The sequence below is a fragment of the Oculina patagonica genome, chromosome 8, assembly GCF_052425735.1.
Source record: "Oculina patagonica isolate OP01 chromosome 8, crgOcupat, whole genome shotgun sequence".
NCBI lineage: Eukaryota > Metazoa > Cnidaria > Anthozoa > Scleractinia > Oculinidae > Oculina > Oculina patagonica.
Genome location: NC_135765.1, coordinates 852609 through 869961, shown reverse-complemented (window position 1 = coordinate 869961; position 17353 = coordinate 852609). Strand labels below are relative to the sequence as shown.

The 17353-nt window shown below is 41.0% G+C and overlaps 2 protein-coding genes across 3 annotated transcripts; one reads left to right on the top strand and one right to left on the bottom strand.

The window, feature by feature from the left end:
• Positions 1–566: 566 nt before the first annotated feature.
• LOC144663168 (uncharacterized) lies at positions 567–5927 on the bottom strand. The gene is made up of 3 exons (XM_078524098.1): positions 5554–5927; positions 3622–4217; positions 567–1998 (listed from the first exon to the last, which is right to left on the bottom strand). Exons 1-3 carry the CDS (start codon positions 5808–5810, stop codon positions 854–856), a joined length of 1998 nt encoding a protein of 665 aa, XP_078380224.1. The 5' UTR covers positions 5811–5927; the 3' UTR covers positions 567–853.
• Positions 5928–7653: 1726 nt separating this feature from the next.
• On the top strand, positions 7654–17137 carry LOC144662421 (general transcription factor IIF subunit 2-like). Of its 2 annotated transcripts, none has more exons than XM_078523223.1 (9): positions 7654–7791; positions 7928–8004; positions 9698–9716; positions 9834–10035; positions 13712–13741; positions 13966–14050; positions 14745–14838; positions 15837–15980; positions 16868–17137. In XM_078523223.1, the coding sequence occupies exons 1-9, from the start codon at positions 7738–7740 to the stop codon at positions 17009–17011; spliced, it is 849 nt and encodes a 282-aa protein (XP_078379349.1). In that variant the 5' UTR covers positions 7654–7737; the 3' UTR covers positions 17012–17137. The 2 variants fall into 2 exon arrangements, with proteins under 2 accessions (XP_078379349.1, XP_078379348.1); XM_078523222.1 differs by having other exon boundaries at positions 13703–13741.
• Positions 17138–17353: the final 216 nt, after the last annotated feature.

Genomic DNA, 17353 nt, shown 5'->3' with positions numbered 1-17353 from the left:
GCGAGTTCCCCCCGAGATCTGGGCCTTTGTTGCTCGTTAATAAATTTCGTTATTTTGATTATTTCTGCTGTCACCCTGTCGCTGATTCCGGCATGCGTTTTAAGAATCGAAAAGAAATTGCACTATCAAGACGCAAAGCTAGCTGCTGTTAAACGACTATGCACTGAACAAACACATGACATGTCGCAAGCAGATACAGCTCTCTGATCAATGAGCACTCCAAAAGAAAAACATGTGGCGGGAAAATGAACAGCTGATGCAAAGCGCGGAAAACCTTGAAATAGATAAACATGGAGGACTTGCCAGTACAGACAAATCTAAAGGAAGCAAACATGAATACATGTGTAAGCACTCTTTATTAAAAAAATCGCAACTGAATTCAAAAGACACAAGTCAGAAATCAAGTTGATTGTGTAAGAGTATTAGGGGTATCGAAAGATCTTTGCGAACGTGCGAACATAGTGCTTTTCTTTGCAAGCACAAACGTTAGCCTTGCCCCACACATTCGTTGGGAGGAGGATGACGCACCGGACTCCCAGAACGGCTGGAAATCGAGCCTAGAGCAAACGAACACCCACTTAAATTTTGGGAGTATTTCGAACAGAAGCATAATTTGGCGAGCACTGCAAAATTTTGAGGGACCATTCATGACCCCTAGTATTCACTCCTCTTGACCCTGTGTAAAAGCGTTGAGGCCGTTATGTCGGTGTCATAACTAAGATTTAAAACGTTATATTTCAGTCACCAAAGAATCAATCACTTACAGGTAATCATTACAAAAATCAGTTTTTTCAGCAACCTATTTGAACTCAGCTCTGTCGAGACTAATTCTAAAACAAGTTGATTTTTTTTTTTACTCGTGAGCTATTCCGTAGCACTTCAATTTCCCCAGAGTGTGCCAGCCTTTCTCGTCAGCATAATGTTCCCCTGTATCTCCAAACCTCAGCTCTTTGACTGGAAGTGTTGACTTGTCAGTGAGAAGACCGCTGTCCTCGCGCCATACACCATCATTCTTGTCACAGTTACACTTATCACTGGGATTTGCGCACGAGTTGGTCATTCCGCATGCGCATTTATCACTTCCAGGCGACGCTCCGCCCCAGTACAACATCTTCTTAGAATCACGTGACACCCACCAGCCCCAATAATTGTCCAGTAGCATAGAGTCATAACACTGATATCTGATGAACTGCTCACAGTGCGCAGAGACGTCAGTAAGATTGGCCAGCTGGGATAGACTTGCTCCTGAGTAGTGAATGCTGCGCGAGTAAGAACCTTGCTTATCATATCCATCGACTAATGTTGCGCGTTCACTGTCGTGACTTACAACTGTCACGCCAACACCACTCTTGTCACTCATGTCACAGTAGACTGTAAACGGCGCCAGGCCACCAGCGCCGTCTGGGTCAATGACGTAATTTCCGCTAGAGTTGCTGATAAATTTTCGTATCACAGAACAGGAGGAGGCAGTTACTTTGACGTCGATGTTTGCTTCAATAGAAGACACAGCATTGATCGCTTTACAGGTGTAAGTTCCTTCGTGCGATTTCTTGACACTGGAGATAACGAGTGTATTGTTTTGTAAAATACTGAAGTCTACAGGAAGTGAAGGCTTTCCATCCTTCATCCAGGTGACGGTTGGAACCAGGTCACTCTCGGCCACACAAGGAAGGTGAACAGCAGATCCAATCATGGCAGCCAGCTGTGTTGGGGGACGAATTCTAAATCGCAGGCGAGAGAAAATCATCAACTGAGCCGTTTTTACTGCTTTTCCCAGAATGTTCTCTGCTTTACATTGGTATATTCCGCTCTCCTTTCTCGACGCGTTGTAGATTTTCAAGATACCATTCTTTTCAGTTGTTCCGTCAGGTAAGCTACCGTTCGAATTAGACCACGTAATGTTAGGTTTCGGCTGACCAGTTACACTGCAGGCGATGGTGATGGTTTGTTCTTCTTCAGCGACCAGGCGGTCGGAAGACAGTGAAACCTCAGGAGCAACTGTTGAGACACAATGATACAAGAAAAATCATTGCCTGGCTAGCGAATTCGGCGTTGAATTTCAAACCACTTCACGCTTTTGCGATATCAGCGAACAGTAAACAAAGTCCCGATTTCGCCCAAATATCTTGCTTTATTAAATTCTCAATCTCGGATATTGCATTTCTAGCTTTCTGATTGGTTGATTGAAACCGGAAATTTTTCTGCGGGAAGCGACAGTTCCATCAGAAAAATGGTTGAAAACAGCAAATTTGGCGAGTTTTATGAACAAGAAATAATCAGCGGTGCCTACAAAAACCACAGAAATGCCATAATAAAATTAACTGCGCAAAACAAAAGGATTGCAGTGCGAAAAGTTTAATTAATAATACTTGTAAACGCACAACAAGAGCGAGTGAATCAGGTAGAAAAGCAGTTTGTTACCTTTCAATGTTGGCCTTGTCCTTTTATACTTCAATAAAACTGTTCAACTTTGAGCTCAATTTCGCTTCAAATAATATAGCAGTCCTGGTGACAGCCGTGGAGCCGCAAAGAAGTACAATGTAAACACTTGCTTCGTTCGACTTGCCCAAGACTTGCAGTTTCCAGAAAAGCTTTTGCTTCGGATCTTCTCGTAAATCTTAACTGTTGTCACAATTTCCAGGATATTTAGACGACTTTAGAAGGGATTGTTCGAGGAAAATCTTGGGAAGAAAACTCTCTCGCTCGCTTTCCTCGTATGTTTCATTCAACTCAAGAAGTGAACACCGCGCCAGAAATTTTTGCGCCTCTTCATACTATTACTTCGTTTACATCAAAATGAAATGTCCAGTCGATTTAAACTTGAGAAGAATTTAATAAAACAATTATTCCATTCGCCCTTGTTGGATACGAGTCGTTATAGCCAACTCGGCGCTTCGCGCCTCGTTGGCTATTTACCACCTCGTATCCAACGCGGGCTCATAGAATAATTGTTAATTAATCTTGCCTAGTTCCTGTACGGCTTTTTTCCCAGGCCTTCGCAGTATTATTGACGTCACTACTCGTTTCGGTGACGTATCTTTTTTCGCTCGGGCCACGTGACCCGAAACGAGCTGACCGCGACGAAAATCGAGGCCTAGGAACTAGGCAAGCTTTAATCCACTTTGACAGCCAAACAACCTCCAACTTCTCTCTTGCCTATTTTATAGTTTGAATTGAGGCTTGGGTGAATAAACACAAAATATCACTTCGAGGTTAAGGGATAAATAAACAATTTGTATTATTCCCCAGGCGGATTGGAATTGGCCTAGCTATTCTAAAACTATGTGTGAGATGCTATTTCCTAAAACTTTGTTCCCTCCAGTCTTAAAGGAGCTACGTCACAGACAATGAATCTTGAAAAAATTGGCAAAGAAAAGTTTTTCAAGTTTGTCGTTCGTAGTCCGTCATAATCCTCGTCAGTCAAAATCATCATTATTTTTGGGTATTTTAAAATTACTCATGAATTACTGCGTTGGTGTTTCTCGATGTTGGAAAACTATTATTTTGAGGTTTTCTTCAATATTGAAGCTATTTAGAGAAATGATTTAAAATACCGTGACATTGCTCCTTTAACGTAAGATTATTATTTTTTTTTATTGAAAAGAAATTTAAAAAACTCACATTGAACTGTTAACTTTGCCGAGGCGCTCACACTTCCCAGCACGTTTTCCGCTCTGCAGCTGTAAACTCCATCATCTTCCGGTTTAACGCTCTTTACAATCAGAGCGCCACCGGACTCCACCGCGTGACGCCCAACCGGAAGTGATGAACTGGCCTTGGACCACGTGATTCGTGGAGTTGGGTGCCCGTCTGCTGAACATGACAACACTGCTGTTTGACCTTCATCGACTGTCATTCCAGAGGGAGGCTTCCAAAGAAAAGGAGCTGAGTTTGAAATGCACCTCTCTCCCTTTTCTCCCTGTGGGCCTCTAGGTCCCGGAGGTCCTATATCTCCCGGCGCTCCCGGATCTCCCTTCAATCCCATTGGTCCTTGAGGTCCCACGTGGCCGCGGTGACCCAGAGGTCCTTCGGGTCCAGGTCTCCCTGGTCTTCCGCGGCGGCCTGGGTTTCCTTTTGGTCCTGCTTGGCATAACACTTGATCTTTAGCACAGATTTGGTTCTGCAGTTGGCGAAGCTCTTCTCTGATGAGTCGCTGTAGGTCAGAGGTTGTTTGTTGTGGATTCGCGGATGAAATACTTCGTCTGTGCCTTGAAACGCTTTGACCTGAAAGGAGTAACGCGACAGTTTAATAGGCTTGGCTCAGAGATTTAACTTCAGTTTGCATGTTGCGTACCGTCCGTAATGAGACGATTTAGCGCCCGGGCGCCATTTTACTTTTGGTGCCTCAAGGGAGCGGAGGTAGCGCAGCGGGAAGATCAGATCATATTCCGGTTCCCACCAATGTGGCCCGGGTTCGATTCCCGGACCCGGCGTCATATCTGGGTTGGTTTGTTGTTGGTTCTCCTCCCTGCTCCGAGGGTTTTTCTCCGGGTTCTCCGGGTTTCCTCACTCCCTATAACTAACACTTTTAAATTCCAATTCGATCGGAAATCAGAGGGTCTATGCATGTTTGTCAGTGGCAAGACTGTTATGTGCAACCCTCATTAAACTATTTCAAGCCGATTATTAGGGCGCTTATTCGACTGAAACAACTGAATGTGCAAAATAAATTTATTTTGAAAATCACTAGTCTATTCGACGTCGATAGCTTCATTGGCACTAGCATCAACAAAAAACATATTCGAAAAAACTCATGCAAGGAAAAGCGAAAAAGAAATAAAATCATGCACAAGATGGACCGCATTTTGATATTGAACCAGAATTATAAATCTTCTCGAAATGTGTTCTAAAATGCACCAAAAGGCGATCTAGAGCGTGTCTAGATTTTCAAAATTTTCCCGGGGGAGGATGCTCCCAAAACCCCCTACAAAAAAGGCCCTCAGGCACAACAATCAGTGCTAAATTTTGGGGCCCCTCACCTCAAAATTTGTTTCTACGGGCCTGAGTGACAGGTATTTTAATTATACAATTATTCACCCCCCCCCCTCCGCCCCAGAAAAAATTCTTGCAAGTTAAAAATTTCCATCCCCTTTCCCCTAGCCTGCGTGTACGGTAAGTCCTTCCAATAAGCGTCGCATTTGGGACAAAAAAGGTAATAAGCGCCGCGGTCCCGATTCGGCGCTTACTTGAGGAATTCCGTTTAGAAAACAATCCAAAACAACTCTAAAACAGCATTAGAAGTTTCATTTCATTTAAAGCGGTGTTCTTCAGTTCAAAGTGATTTTACTCAGAAGGTACCTGAAGAGACGAATTGTGTCAGATTGTGACACCGTCACAATCAAAAGACGCTTTTGTTAGTTTTATACTGTAAAGATAGAAAATATACCGTTTAATTGAAAGAAAAGATTTCTTTATCGCGTCCAATTCTTAAATAAGCGCCTCCCTCTAATATTTTTTTTGGGAGGGAGGGGGGATTGTATGCATGATTCTTTTAAAGCATTGTAAGATAAAAAAGACAATGAGTAAAACAACTGGTAAAATCATAGACTTAACTTACCGTCTTTGCCTTTGTCTGTCCCAGCTGCAGTCCAACGTTTGAAATTCTTTTCTACTTTACGCAGGATTTTTTCCTCGATCTGATCACAGAATGTTGTCGGGTTTGATAGCAGTTGATGATGTTCTTGTATCCTGAATTCCACATGAACAAGTGCGATGCAACACACGATAGACAACAGTAATCCTGACACGGCACATAAATTAACGAGTGATATTCGCGGCTTTTTCAGAGGATTTTGCTGGTCTTGTTTCATGTTTTCTTCCTTTTTGTCTTAGTCGACGCTCAGAGCACCACTTAAATCGGTATACAGATACGGAGATCTTCACCGTGCGTGCCGTGTGTTTGCTAAACTGATGAAGGGAGTCTCCTTTTATAAACCTGGATAATATTAGATTTGACCGTGACCGGAAACCACGCAATACAAGACTTTTACCTCAAGGGTAGAAATAACGACATTAGATACGGCTCACGTTTACGCACGGTAGGCGTAAAAACATCAACACTTTCTAGACCTTCTAAGCTTATTTGATTGATTGCTAACGCTAGTGTCAAAGGAGCTACGTCACGAGAATTTCGCAGATTTTTGGTCTAATGACTGTTCTGAAATTAGCGGCAGGCAACCGTAACCCATGAAAAACATTATCTTTGAACATGGAATGAAGGATACAGCCTTGAATGTAGATATTAAATAATCAAACTTCAGAAACTTCGGCCATAAATATCGATTTTTTTATGACACGTGGAAAAAAAACTTTGAAAAGTTTAGCCTTAAGTTTTTAATTGCAATCCATTTCCATCCTCGCCATCCCGCGCAGCGAAAAATGCTTGTTGACAGTTTCATTGCTTTACTGGACCATTATTGTTAGGTTCTCTATGACACAAATATAAATTTTGGCTGTTCAAAAATCTGTTAAAATCCGTGACATAGTCCCTTTAAACGGGATGGAGGAATAAAGGCCTTTTACCTCCAGGGTAGAAATAACATTACAGCATGCAATTTACTTACATGCACGCGGAACAAATATCTCAAGTTAGGCACGGTAGCAGGCATAAACACATCAACGCTTTCTGGAACTTCTAAGCTGATTTGATTGATTGCTTACCGCTGTTGACTGATATTTCAGGTTTAGGCACGGTAGGCATAAAGACATCAACACTTTCTAGACCTTCTTAGCTAATTTGATTGCAAAGACTGTTAAACTCCTTAAACGAGATGATGCAAATCAAAAAAATAACGTGGTAACTTGTTGTTAGGTTAATACTGCACGAGCAGTAAAGTGCAGCGCCCCGGGGGGGGGGGGGGTACACCCATAAATTTCGGAACGGGTTGCGCTGCGAAGGTTCTTAAACCCTGCCCGTGACCCTATTTAAGGATAAAAAAGCGAAAATTGATACCCTTTTTAAGGCCCAAAACCGAAAAATGACACCCTATTCAAGGGGAGGAGAAGCGTTCCGTGACGACCCAAATAACGCTAACCGCGCACGGCAAAATACAAATCCTTATAAAATCGCTTTACTAATACTTGGACGGATAGTCCAGTTTTAAGAACTCTTTTTTTCGTACCCTATCAGGAGCCATAATCGATTATGGCTCCTGACCCTATCTAAGGATCACACCAGGAACACAATGCCAAAAGAAGCAAAAATGATACCCTATTTAAGGACCAAGAGCCTCAAAAACCATACCCTATCCCGCGGCACATACCTATATAGCCCATATATGGGAGTAGCGAAATGGGACTGTATGAATATTGAGATGAGATTGATTCCATTCCGCGAATGAGAATACTAGCCTGTTCCAGGCTCTTTGTTTGTAGGGGAGAGCGAAAGACGCGGCCGAGCGAGCGGGGAAGAAGGCGAGTACCAAAGGGAAAACAGCTCCTTCCAGCTTTCAGCTTTTTTTAATACCGGGCCGGCCTAATTCAGACCAAAATGCGCACCACCGATCGCATCCTTCGCGAAGGCCAAAGCACACAGAGCCCGCAATTCTTTTCGTCAGAAAAATGGCGGGCTCTGTAGGGCACACTTCGCGCACTTCATGTAAGAATGTCACAGCGTCCCAGTTTTGACGTGAAAGGACGCTCTGTGACTGGTATACGACGATCAAGACACTTCACGGATCTTGAAAGAGAAAGAGAAACAGATTGTACTTGATAACGAAAATATTAAAACCATCAGAAATGGGATCAGAAGTAGACTGTTCTGGTGTTTCAAGAGCAGTTTGGCTTGTCAAGGTAAAGTAGTTATATTTCAAGAGCTTTATTGGCGTACAGATGCGATCGAGCTTTGTTGTGTTTTTTAAAATTGACTTGCTCTCAGCCATGAACTGCTGTGTCCTTATAACTGATTCATCCAATATTTTTTTCTCAGGTTCCTAAATATTTGTCCAACATTTGGATGGAAAATACTGATGCTTCCGGTATTGTTGGGTCTCTCCAGATAACCAAGTAAGATTTCATACCGAGATGAATGTATGAATTCAGTACATTTTAAGGTCTTGTATGCTTTAGTTTTTTCTGTTCAGATCTGAAGATCTCAAGGCACGAGAATAAGACTAGAATAAAAGACAGATGTTTATAGGTAGTTGTAGTTATAATTGAGAAATAATATTGAGTTGTAACTACTCTCAATGGACTCAATGCTGTCTCCAAATTGTATAATTATCATCTAAACTGACATACAATGGTTGAAATATCCACGATGAGGAAAAAACTCTGACTGGTCTCTGTGGGAGACATGTTAAGTTCCGGACTCGGGATCTAGTGGTCTGGTTTCAAGCCCTGGCAAGGCTCATTCCATTTTGTTCTTGGGCAAGACACCTTTCTCTCACAGGGCATGTACTAAAATCAAAACAACGAAATAGAACCACGGAAACGAAACAAATGACCAAAACAAGCGAAACCACCACCAAAACGACCAAAAGGAAACCGCCGAAACAACCAAAACGGTCGCAACAAGTCAAACAAGACAAAATCACTGAAGCAAGCAAGACCTTAACCATTATTGAAAGCTTACCCTAAACAGGCTAACAGAGTGCTAGTTAGGCTAACCAGAGTGCACCTTCAACTCTAGTTAGCCTAAATAGCACTTTGGTTTAAGCCTAACTACATGTAGCACGTCGGTTAGCCTGAATAACGCTCAGGTTAGCCTGTTTATGGTTAGTTCTCACTAATGGTAGTGGGTTTCGGTTGTTTCTGTGATTTTGTTTCGTTTTGCCTGTTTCAGCCTTTTCGGTTGTTTTGTGGCCTATCGATTAGTTATCAATTACACATTGATCATCGGCAATAATCAATGACTAATCAACTGATTTCCTATCAATTAGCTATTGATTACTCAATGATTTCATTGATGTCATTAATGTCATCGATTAGTCATGCCTGGTTAATGCTAAAGCCAGGATAAGCTCCAGTGGTACAGGCCACTTGTCCCAAAAAGAATTTCTCTTAGTTTAACTAATGTGTGTAACAAGATGGTTGAATACATGTTTGTATGTTATCACTGCATAGTTAGGGCATCACAACTTTAGGATTGTATTACTATCCCAGACCACCATTTGAAATATTGTCTCATCGTTTTTATGCTTTGTTTGGACAACCTTTCTAAAAACAGCCTAAAAAGAGAAATGATCCTGCAGTTACAGCTGTAATAGTTGTCTGGCTTATCAGGCTTACAATCATGCCTACCTACCTTTATCTCTTTTCATGCCATAAGGCACATAAGGCTTTGACATTCTTTCCATCCACTTTGATTTGCTACTAGAGTTCTGACATTCGCCCATGACTGCCACCCAGCTGTTCGCCTTTTGTCCTCAACCATTCTCCTCCATGTTGTTTTTGGCCAATGTGTTCTTCTCCTCTACTGTGGCCTCCACTCCAAAGATGCAACACAATACTCCTCTCTGTCCTTTCTTGTTAACGATCAACACACTATATTCTTGTTACATGAATTAGTAACAATTTTAATTAATACATATTTATTATTTTAATTTTCATTGCAATATGCTAGTTGCCAGTGGACTTTTTTCATAGCCGGAGTTTTTACTTGACATGTCATACAGTACATTGTTCAGCATAAAGTTATATAACATTTATAAATAAATTTATTTCTTAATTAATATTATTTTTCTGTCTTTGCCAACAGCAATCCTCAGAGAAATGAGGTTAGTACTTATCTGTATTTTTACTTTTAGACACTGATATTGAGATGTGAAGTTTTATAATTTCTGTCAACCAATTTTTTTGCAAATCTCCTTCTGATTCATGTCCAATGTTTTCAGGTTGCGTTTCAACTCTCAGATGCATTAGCCAACAAAGAAGCTGGAAATATCAACAAAAAAGACGACAAAGATAACAGCAAAAGAGACGACAGAGTTAATACCAGTAGTGAAGTCAAAGATAAAATTAATGTTCCAAAAGAATACAAGATGGTGCTGTCAAAAGTTGAGCAGTCCATGGGAGTATTTTCAGAAGGACCAGCAGGTATAGTTTATAGAATAGACTGCAATACCGTAATGATTCGATTTAGCGCCCGGGGCGCTTATTTACTTTTGGCACCTCGAGGGAGGGCGTTTATTCGAGACAGGGCGCTTATTCGGGACAGGGCGCTTATTTAATTTCTTAAGAAACAACCAAATGTATCTAACAATAACAGAAACTTTAACAGTTAGAAATTGTTTGAAGTTCAGTTACTTTTAAAAGAATTGTTCATTTTAGCAGTAAATATATACATGAGCTGTACGGCGAACGGTCAGGAGTTTATCTAGTTGACGTCAATGACTTCGGTATGGGCAGCTATCCACAATAAGGGCACTTATTAGAATAAGGGTGCTTATGAGAACGGGAGCGCTAATTAGAATGGGGGCGCTTATTGGAATAGGGGCGCTTATTTACAAAAACAGATTCGAAGAGGGGCGTTTATTCGGAAGGGGGCGCTTATTTGAAGGAGGGCGCTAAATCGAATCATTACGGTATCCACATACAAATTCTCATGACTGATCTCCATTCATTTTCTTATAATATTAGCTGGGGGAATTTGTTAAAAGATCAAATCAATTTCCTTTTGCTGATCATTTTATTGATTCTCATAACCTTTTCTCTTGATTTAGTATTGATTATGTGAGGAGAAATTTGATGTTGGTCACTCTTGGGACTTAAAGGGTTAACAAAACTCTTTTTAACCTAGCCACGGGAAATCTAGGCTGGTTTTCTATCAAAGTTTTGCAGAAATTGGTTTCAGTCCCCATTTTGTAGGTGGATATTGGGTTATGTGACCAACATTCAGCCAAACTTGTAAACTTTTGTCAGGTTTATAGTTAAGAAACCAAATTTAACAACAACAACAACAACAACAACAACAACACAGTGATGTTTATTTAGGGTCTCCCTGTGTACATGCAGTGAAAAGCATGATAGCATACAGTCATGTAATGGTTTAATTAGTGTGCTGGACTCTGGATCCCGTGTGTTATGTTGTTGAGTAAGATATTACTCTTAATAGGACCTCACAGTCTCGAAAATATCTGGGTATCAACTAGTGATCATGCACTCCATCCCTTAAATATCTCCTGATCACAGGTTGCCTGGATATAAGCTGTAAATTGTCTTTGTTTAACATGAGGAGCCGCAAGCGATATTTTTTGGTGCGCTGTTGGAAGCCGTTGTTGCTATAGACGCCAATTGTTTCACGCAGAGGCTTTCTCATTGTGGTTACGGAAGGTGTTGTAATATGTCAAAAATGCTGTGGATCGAATGATCGGAATTACGAAAGATCAATTTTCTTTCTAGGCGGCAGAATAAATTATAATATTTCGCGGGAACATGTGTACCTGGCGGCAATTCACAATTAGTTTTGCTTGAGCTGATTTATTTCGAGCTACTTGATGACTTCGATTTCGTAAGGCGGGATGTTCTTGAGGTAGGAATTTTCGCTTATGACAAGATAATCGGTTTGTGGATCGATACAGAAAAGCATGTTTTGGCAAAGTCGAAATGGCTATCTGATCCGGGCGCTGGTGCCGTCGACAAAATCATTCGCCTCTCAAAACATTATATTTCGAGATCTTGTTGATGGGTGCCGATGTACATAGCTTTCCCTTTGGAGGGGCATGATAAATCGTTCGGGCATCGACGAAAAAGGCCTGTTTCATACTTGTGCGAAAGCACGCGCTCAATATGTGTGCAACCCATCGAGTTGATTTTATTCAGCTCACTCTTCGTCCATTCGGTTTCCGGCCATCGTGAAGGAGGATTCCAGGTAAGTCAGTTACATTTTATATCAAAAAGTATCCGGCAAAGAAAAGTTAATAGCCATGCATAACTTAAATGAAAATAATCCATTCAATAATAATGCTCATTACTGTAATTTCGATTACCAAAACACTGATTTGCTAGAAATTATAGTTTATAGCCATTTGCGCAACGCTGAATTCTACTCTTCAGTAAATCGGTAATTTGTTTGCGTGCTATATGCTACAGCATAACCCACTGCACTGGCCACATATCAACCAGACCAACGGTAGTAACGATTATTAATCATGTTAATTTGAGATATCAATATGATTTCCTTTGTACGTCGGTACGGTCCTACACATTAAGCGGTACTATTAAATAAATAGCCAGAGGTACTAATCATACATTTCGATGTAATATAAAAGAACTACTCACGCAGCTTAATGTTTTTGTCCATCAGAACTGGCGGGCGACACGCCTCAAACAGTTCGATGTAACCTAAAATATCTAAGCACGCAGCTTAATTTTTTGTCCATCAGAACTGGCGGGTGGCACGCCTCAAACAGTTCGATGTAACCTAAAAGAACTAAACACGCAGCTTAATTTTTTGTCCATCAGAACTGGCGGGCGACACGCCTCAAACAGTTCGATGTAACCTAAAAGAACTAAACACGCAGCTTAATTTTTTGTCCATCAGAACTGGCGGGCGGCACGCCTCAAACAGTTTGATGTAACCTAGAAGAACTAAACACGCAGCTTAATTTTTTGTCCATCAGAACTGGCGGGCGGCACGCCTCAAACAGTTCGATGTAACCTAAAAGGAACTAAACACACAGCTTTATTTTTTGTCCATCAGAACTGGCGGGCGGCACGCCTCAAACAGTTCGATGTAACCTAGAAGAACTAAACACGCAGCTTAATTTTTTGTCCATCAGAACTGGCGGGCGGCACGCCTCAAACAGTTCGATGTAACCTAAAAGAACTAAACACGCAGCTTAATTTTTTGTCCATCAGAACTGGCGGGCGGCACGCCTCAAACAGTTCGATGTAACCTAAAAGAACTAAACATGCAGCTTAATTTTTTGTCCATCAGAACTGGCGGGTGGCACGCCTCAAACAGTTCGATGTAACCTAGAAGAACTAAACACGCAGCTTAATTTTTTGTCCATCAGAACTGGCGGGCGGCACGCCTCAAACAGTTCGATGTAACCTCGAAGAACTAGCTAGAACTAATCACGCAGCTTAATTTTTGTCCATCAGAATTGGCGGGCGACACGCCTCAAACAGTTCGATGTAACCTTAAAAAAAACTAATCACGCAGTTTAACATTTTGTCCATCAGAACTGGCGGGTGATACGCCTCAAACAGTTCGATGTAACATAAGGACTACTAACGCCTCATCTGGTTCGATGTTTCCACTATTGTTTCCTATCTTTTTTATCAGTGTAGAGAATCTGACCGCCAAGTACGAGCCGCCAAGCAAAAAATAAATAATTAAACAGAATTAAACAGGGTAATGTTTTTAACAGCTTTATTGGGAAACTGTTCGTAAGATTTTTAAGAGCAGGGCTGGTTGAAAACGCACCCGTTATTTCCCGAAAGCTTTTACAATGTATTGCTTTTCATTCGCCTTGTAAATTGCTGGAAGCGATTGACATTGTACAAGTCATTGCGCTTAAATCGCGCGGCTGGGTTTCTTAAGCGTGCAAGGCGTTGACGTGTGATTGACATTACGCGTTCATTAACCAAAGCGTTCAAGCAATTCTTAATGTGAGATCTGTCAGCGACTTCTATTGTTTTATCTTTAGTCCGGATCAAAGTTCGGTCATTTCAAATGACCGAACTTCTCGTATCTAAGGCTTGCGTCTTGTCATGTAACATGTCATTAACATTAATAAAAGTAATTTGATTCTTACAGCCTCTGTAGAAGATGATGATGAAGACAAGGCTTCAAGAAGTGAGTTATTTTTTAATATATTATTTGAAATAAATATATTATTGTAAGTAAAATCAATAATGTTTATTTTTTTTAATATTATTGTAAGTAATATCAGTCAAAAAAAGGGAGGAGAATTGTTTCATCCGAGTTTCCAAACATAATAAAAACTGATAAACGGAAAAATGGTACAAGTAGTTGTTCAGGTGGCAGCTTGTCTGCAACATGTTCTGTTTGTCTTACAGCTCAAGTGACAATTGAAGGGGTCATTGCTCAGAGGGCAGACTGTCGGCCTGTACAACCCAGTGCTGATTACATGAAATTGAAAAAGTAAGTTTAATGATTTGATGGCTAGTCTTGCTGGGCAGCACACTTCACTTTCACAATACCTCTCCCCACCCATGTACACCAGCAATTTTATTGGCCAACTGGGGCTCAGGGGTATTGTTAATGGCATTTATAGTTAAGTCAACTCCTGCCTTGCAGACACCTCACTATTACGGACACCCCATTATTACGGACAGGACTTAAAGTCTCAGTGAATAAGAAATACTGAAAATAACTCCCACTACTTCGACTTTCTCTATTGCAGACACCAAATTGTGGTCCCAAAGGTGTCTGTTATAGTGAGAATTGTCTGTACCTGTGATGGAATAGCGACCCTTCCAGGGGAGTTACAATATACTCCTCTAGAGGTGCTTCATGTTATGGACACCAGACACTGGACTGATAAGCCCCAGTATCCACATACAAACTCTCCTGACTGATGTCCATACACTTTCCTATTGGTGATCCTTTTGGTGATCAGTTTATAATTTCTCATAACCTTTTCTCTTGATTTAGTATTGATATTTTGAGGAGAAATTTGATGTTGGTCACTCTTGGGACTTAGAGATTTAAAAAGTAAAAAACAATCGGAAAAATTATTTTGTTTGGATTGCACCTATTATATAAAAGACAGATGCAGAAATACTTATGTGGTATCCCATGATATGTGATGCCATATTTTTCATTTTAACACTAGGCGGATAATCGTCAACACCAGCAAGGCAGGTCGACAGTCCATACAAGTTGATCGCGTGATCAAATACAGACCAGTGAGTGACCACAAGATGAATGTAAGTGCTTGAAACAATTCAAATTGTTGTTTTAAAGGAGTGTCACCATACCATACTCTTGAAAATGCAATGGAAGTTTTAGTATTAATTGGAAATTTTATCCACTAACAGTGGCCTGGCCTTGCTAAAATGGTACTGTACTAGTCATGGCCTGATTGTTAAAAGGTGCTTTGGCTAAGGACGGATAGGGCAGTAGTTGCCTAAAACTTACAAAAATCGGGCCAACCTTTTCAAGTTTGACAGTGTTACTTAAAGAAAATCACTCAAAACCATTGATTACGTTTATTCATGCCTTTAAGAATGAATTACTGCATTTCTTTTGTTGTTCAAAGTTATGTTGTTGATCACTGAGTGTACCCTCATAATTCTACCATAGTCAGTTAGAAAAAAACCTTGGATCTACTTCTCGTGATACTACCCCTTTAAAGCAAGTCATTGATTTTCAAAACTATTCCAGTTCTGTTTGCTTTCCCAGACCTACTGGAATTTTCAAGGGAGGGATAAGGAGTTGGTTAAATGGAAAGCACCTTGTGTTGTAAAACTTTAAGTCATCACTTCTGATCCACATTTTGTCATGCACTTTTTGAAAGACACTGTCACAGGGATTTAAATACTTTTCAGTAAAAAGCACTAAAACTGGGGAAAAGTTCTTCTCGTACTTAAAATGCACCTAGTACATCAAGATGGAGATATAAAGTAAATTGTTGTTGAAGGAAGAAGGGAGCCATAATAATTTTTTGGTGTTTTTTCCAGTCCACAAGGACAAAGTTAAAGTTCCTGATGGCATCACAATAATATCACTTGTTTATCGCTTCAGTACACTAGCATGGTGATTTTTAACAAAACTGTACCACTATTTGTAGTTTCCATATGTCTTTAGGCTCTTGAGGTTTTAAAGTGAAACTGGTGACAGCGTAGTGACCTATTTTGTTGCTGAGGAGAGCTCATCTTCTACAGGTGTTTACACTTCACAGAGATAACATTTAGTTTTTTTACAGATTGAGCATGAGAAGAAAAAGAAGGAAGAAGGAAAAAGGGCCCGTGAAGATGAGGATGTTGTTAAAGCTTTGCTGTTCAGTGCATTTGAAAGACATCAGTATTATAACCTGAAGGATCTCATTACCATAACAAAACAACCAGTGGTGAGAACTGATGTAGTGTTTTTAGTCTGTGTCCGAGCAAAGTGGTCCATACAACCGGAGCTTATCCCGGTTTCCGTAGCATTAAGCGACTAGGAGTATTGCTACTCTCCCCTGGATGGGATGCTAGTCCATCTCAGGGTTACCCCCCAACAGTAAATTCGCCGGTACCCATTTATACACCTGGGTGGAGAGAGGCACTGTGAGAGTAAAGTTTCTAGCCCAAGAACACAATGCAGCACCCCGGCCAGGCCTCGAACCCGGGCCATTCGACTCGGAGTCAAGCGCGCTAACCATTAGGCCACCACGCCTCCCACTAGTGTTTTTAAGCGAAGTATCATTTCTTACATGTGCCCACCAGAGGATGCTTCACATAACTTAGTTGGGTGGAGTTGGAAAGTAGGGGGTAGGAAAGGAGAATGTTGTGCGTGTGGCTCATGTTTTCTTTATTGTGTGGCTCCAGAAAATGTCCATACTCCCCTCACAGAAGGGATTGGAGATTCCTGGGGATGGGAGGGGTCTCAAGTGCCAAAAGCTTTATTAAGAAAATGTATGAAGCTTAATTGGAATTTCTAGAATGGTGGGGGTGGGGGTCTTAGGAAATATCCCTTCTGAGGGGGAGGTATGGATAATTTATGGAACTACATATTTACCTCCACCCAAGTCACTCTTGGATTTGACCCACAGACCAACTGACTGACCGACCCGCACTGAATCCTCATTTTGTGTGTCCATACATAGGGCTATGGTTTCTGTAGCCTAGTTGTTTTGCTAGCCCCACGCCCGACCCTCCTTTCTTATCTGGGCTTGGCACTGGCCATGACAGAGTTTTATGTCAGTTTGACTGGTAACTTGTTATGGTCTGATCATTTTTGTTTTTTTTTTTTTAGGCATATCTGAAGGGTATATTGAAAGAAATTGGCCATTATAACACAAAAAACCCTCACAAGAACATGTGGGAGCTAAAACCAGAGTACAGACATTACAGCAACAAGAACAGCAGCGAGGAAGGGCAGGAAGGGACAAGCTCATAGAAATCACGTGACAATAGACACAGTGAAAGAACTGGAATCCAGTCCTTTTTTGGCTTTAAACTCTCGGTCATTGAATATTGCTTGAAAGGAAAAGGAGACTGGAACTTCATAGCAACAATTCAACAGAATCAACAGATAGCAGAGAAAGACTACCTTGCTCCTTTTTCGAAGTCTTTAAACATTTAAAGTGGATAAATTATTATAGTCACCACCTGTCTTTTCATTTTGTCTTTCAATTTCAAAGAACAAGCATGTGAAGACAAAAAAAATAGCTTCAAAATTGGCTTTCTTCCCAATATATCTTGCACCCAGAATACCAGATATTTCACTGGCAGTTAAAAT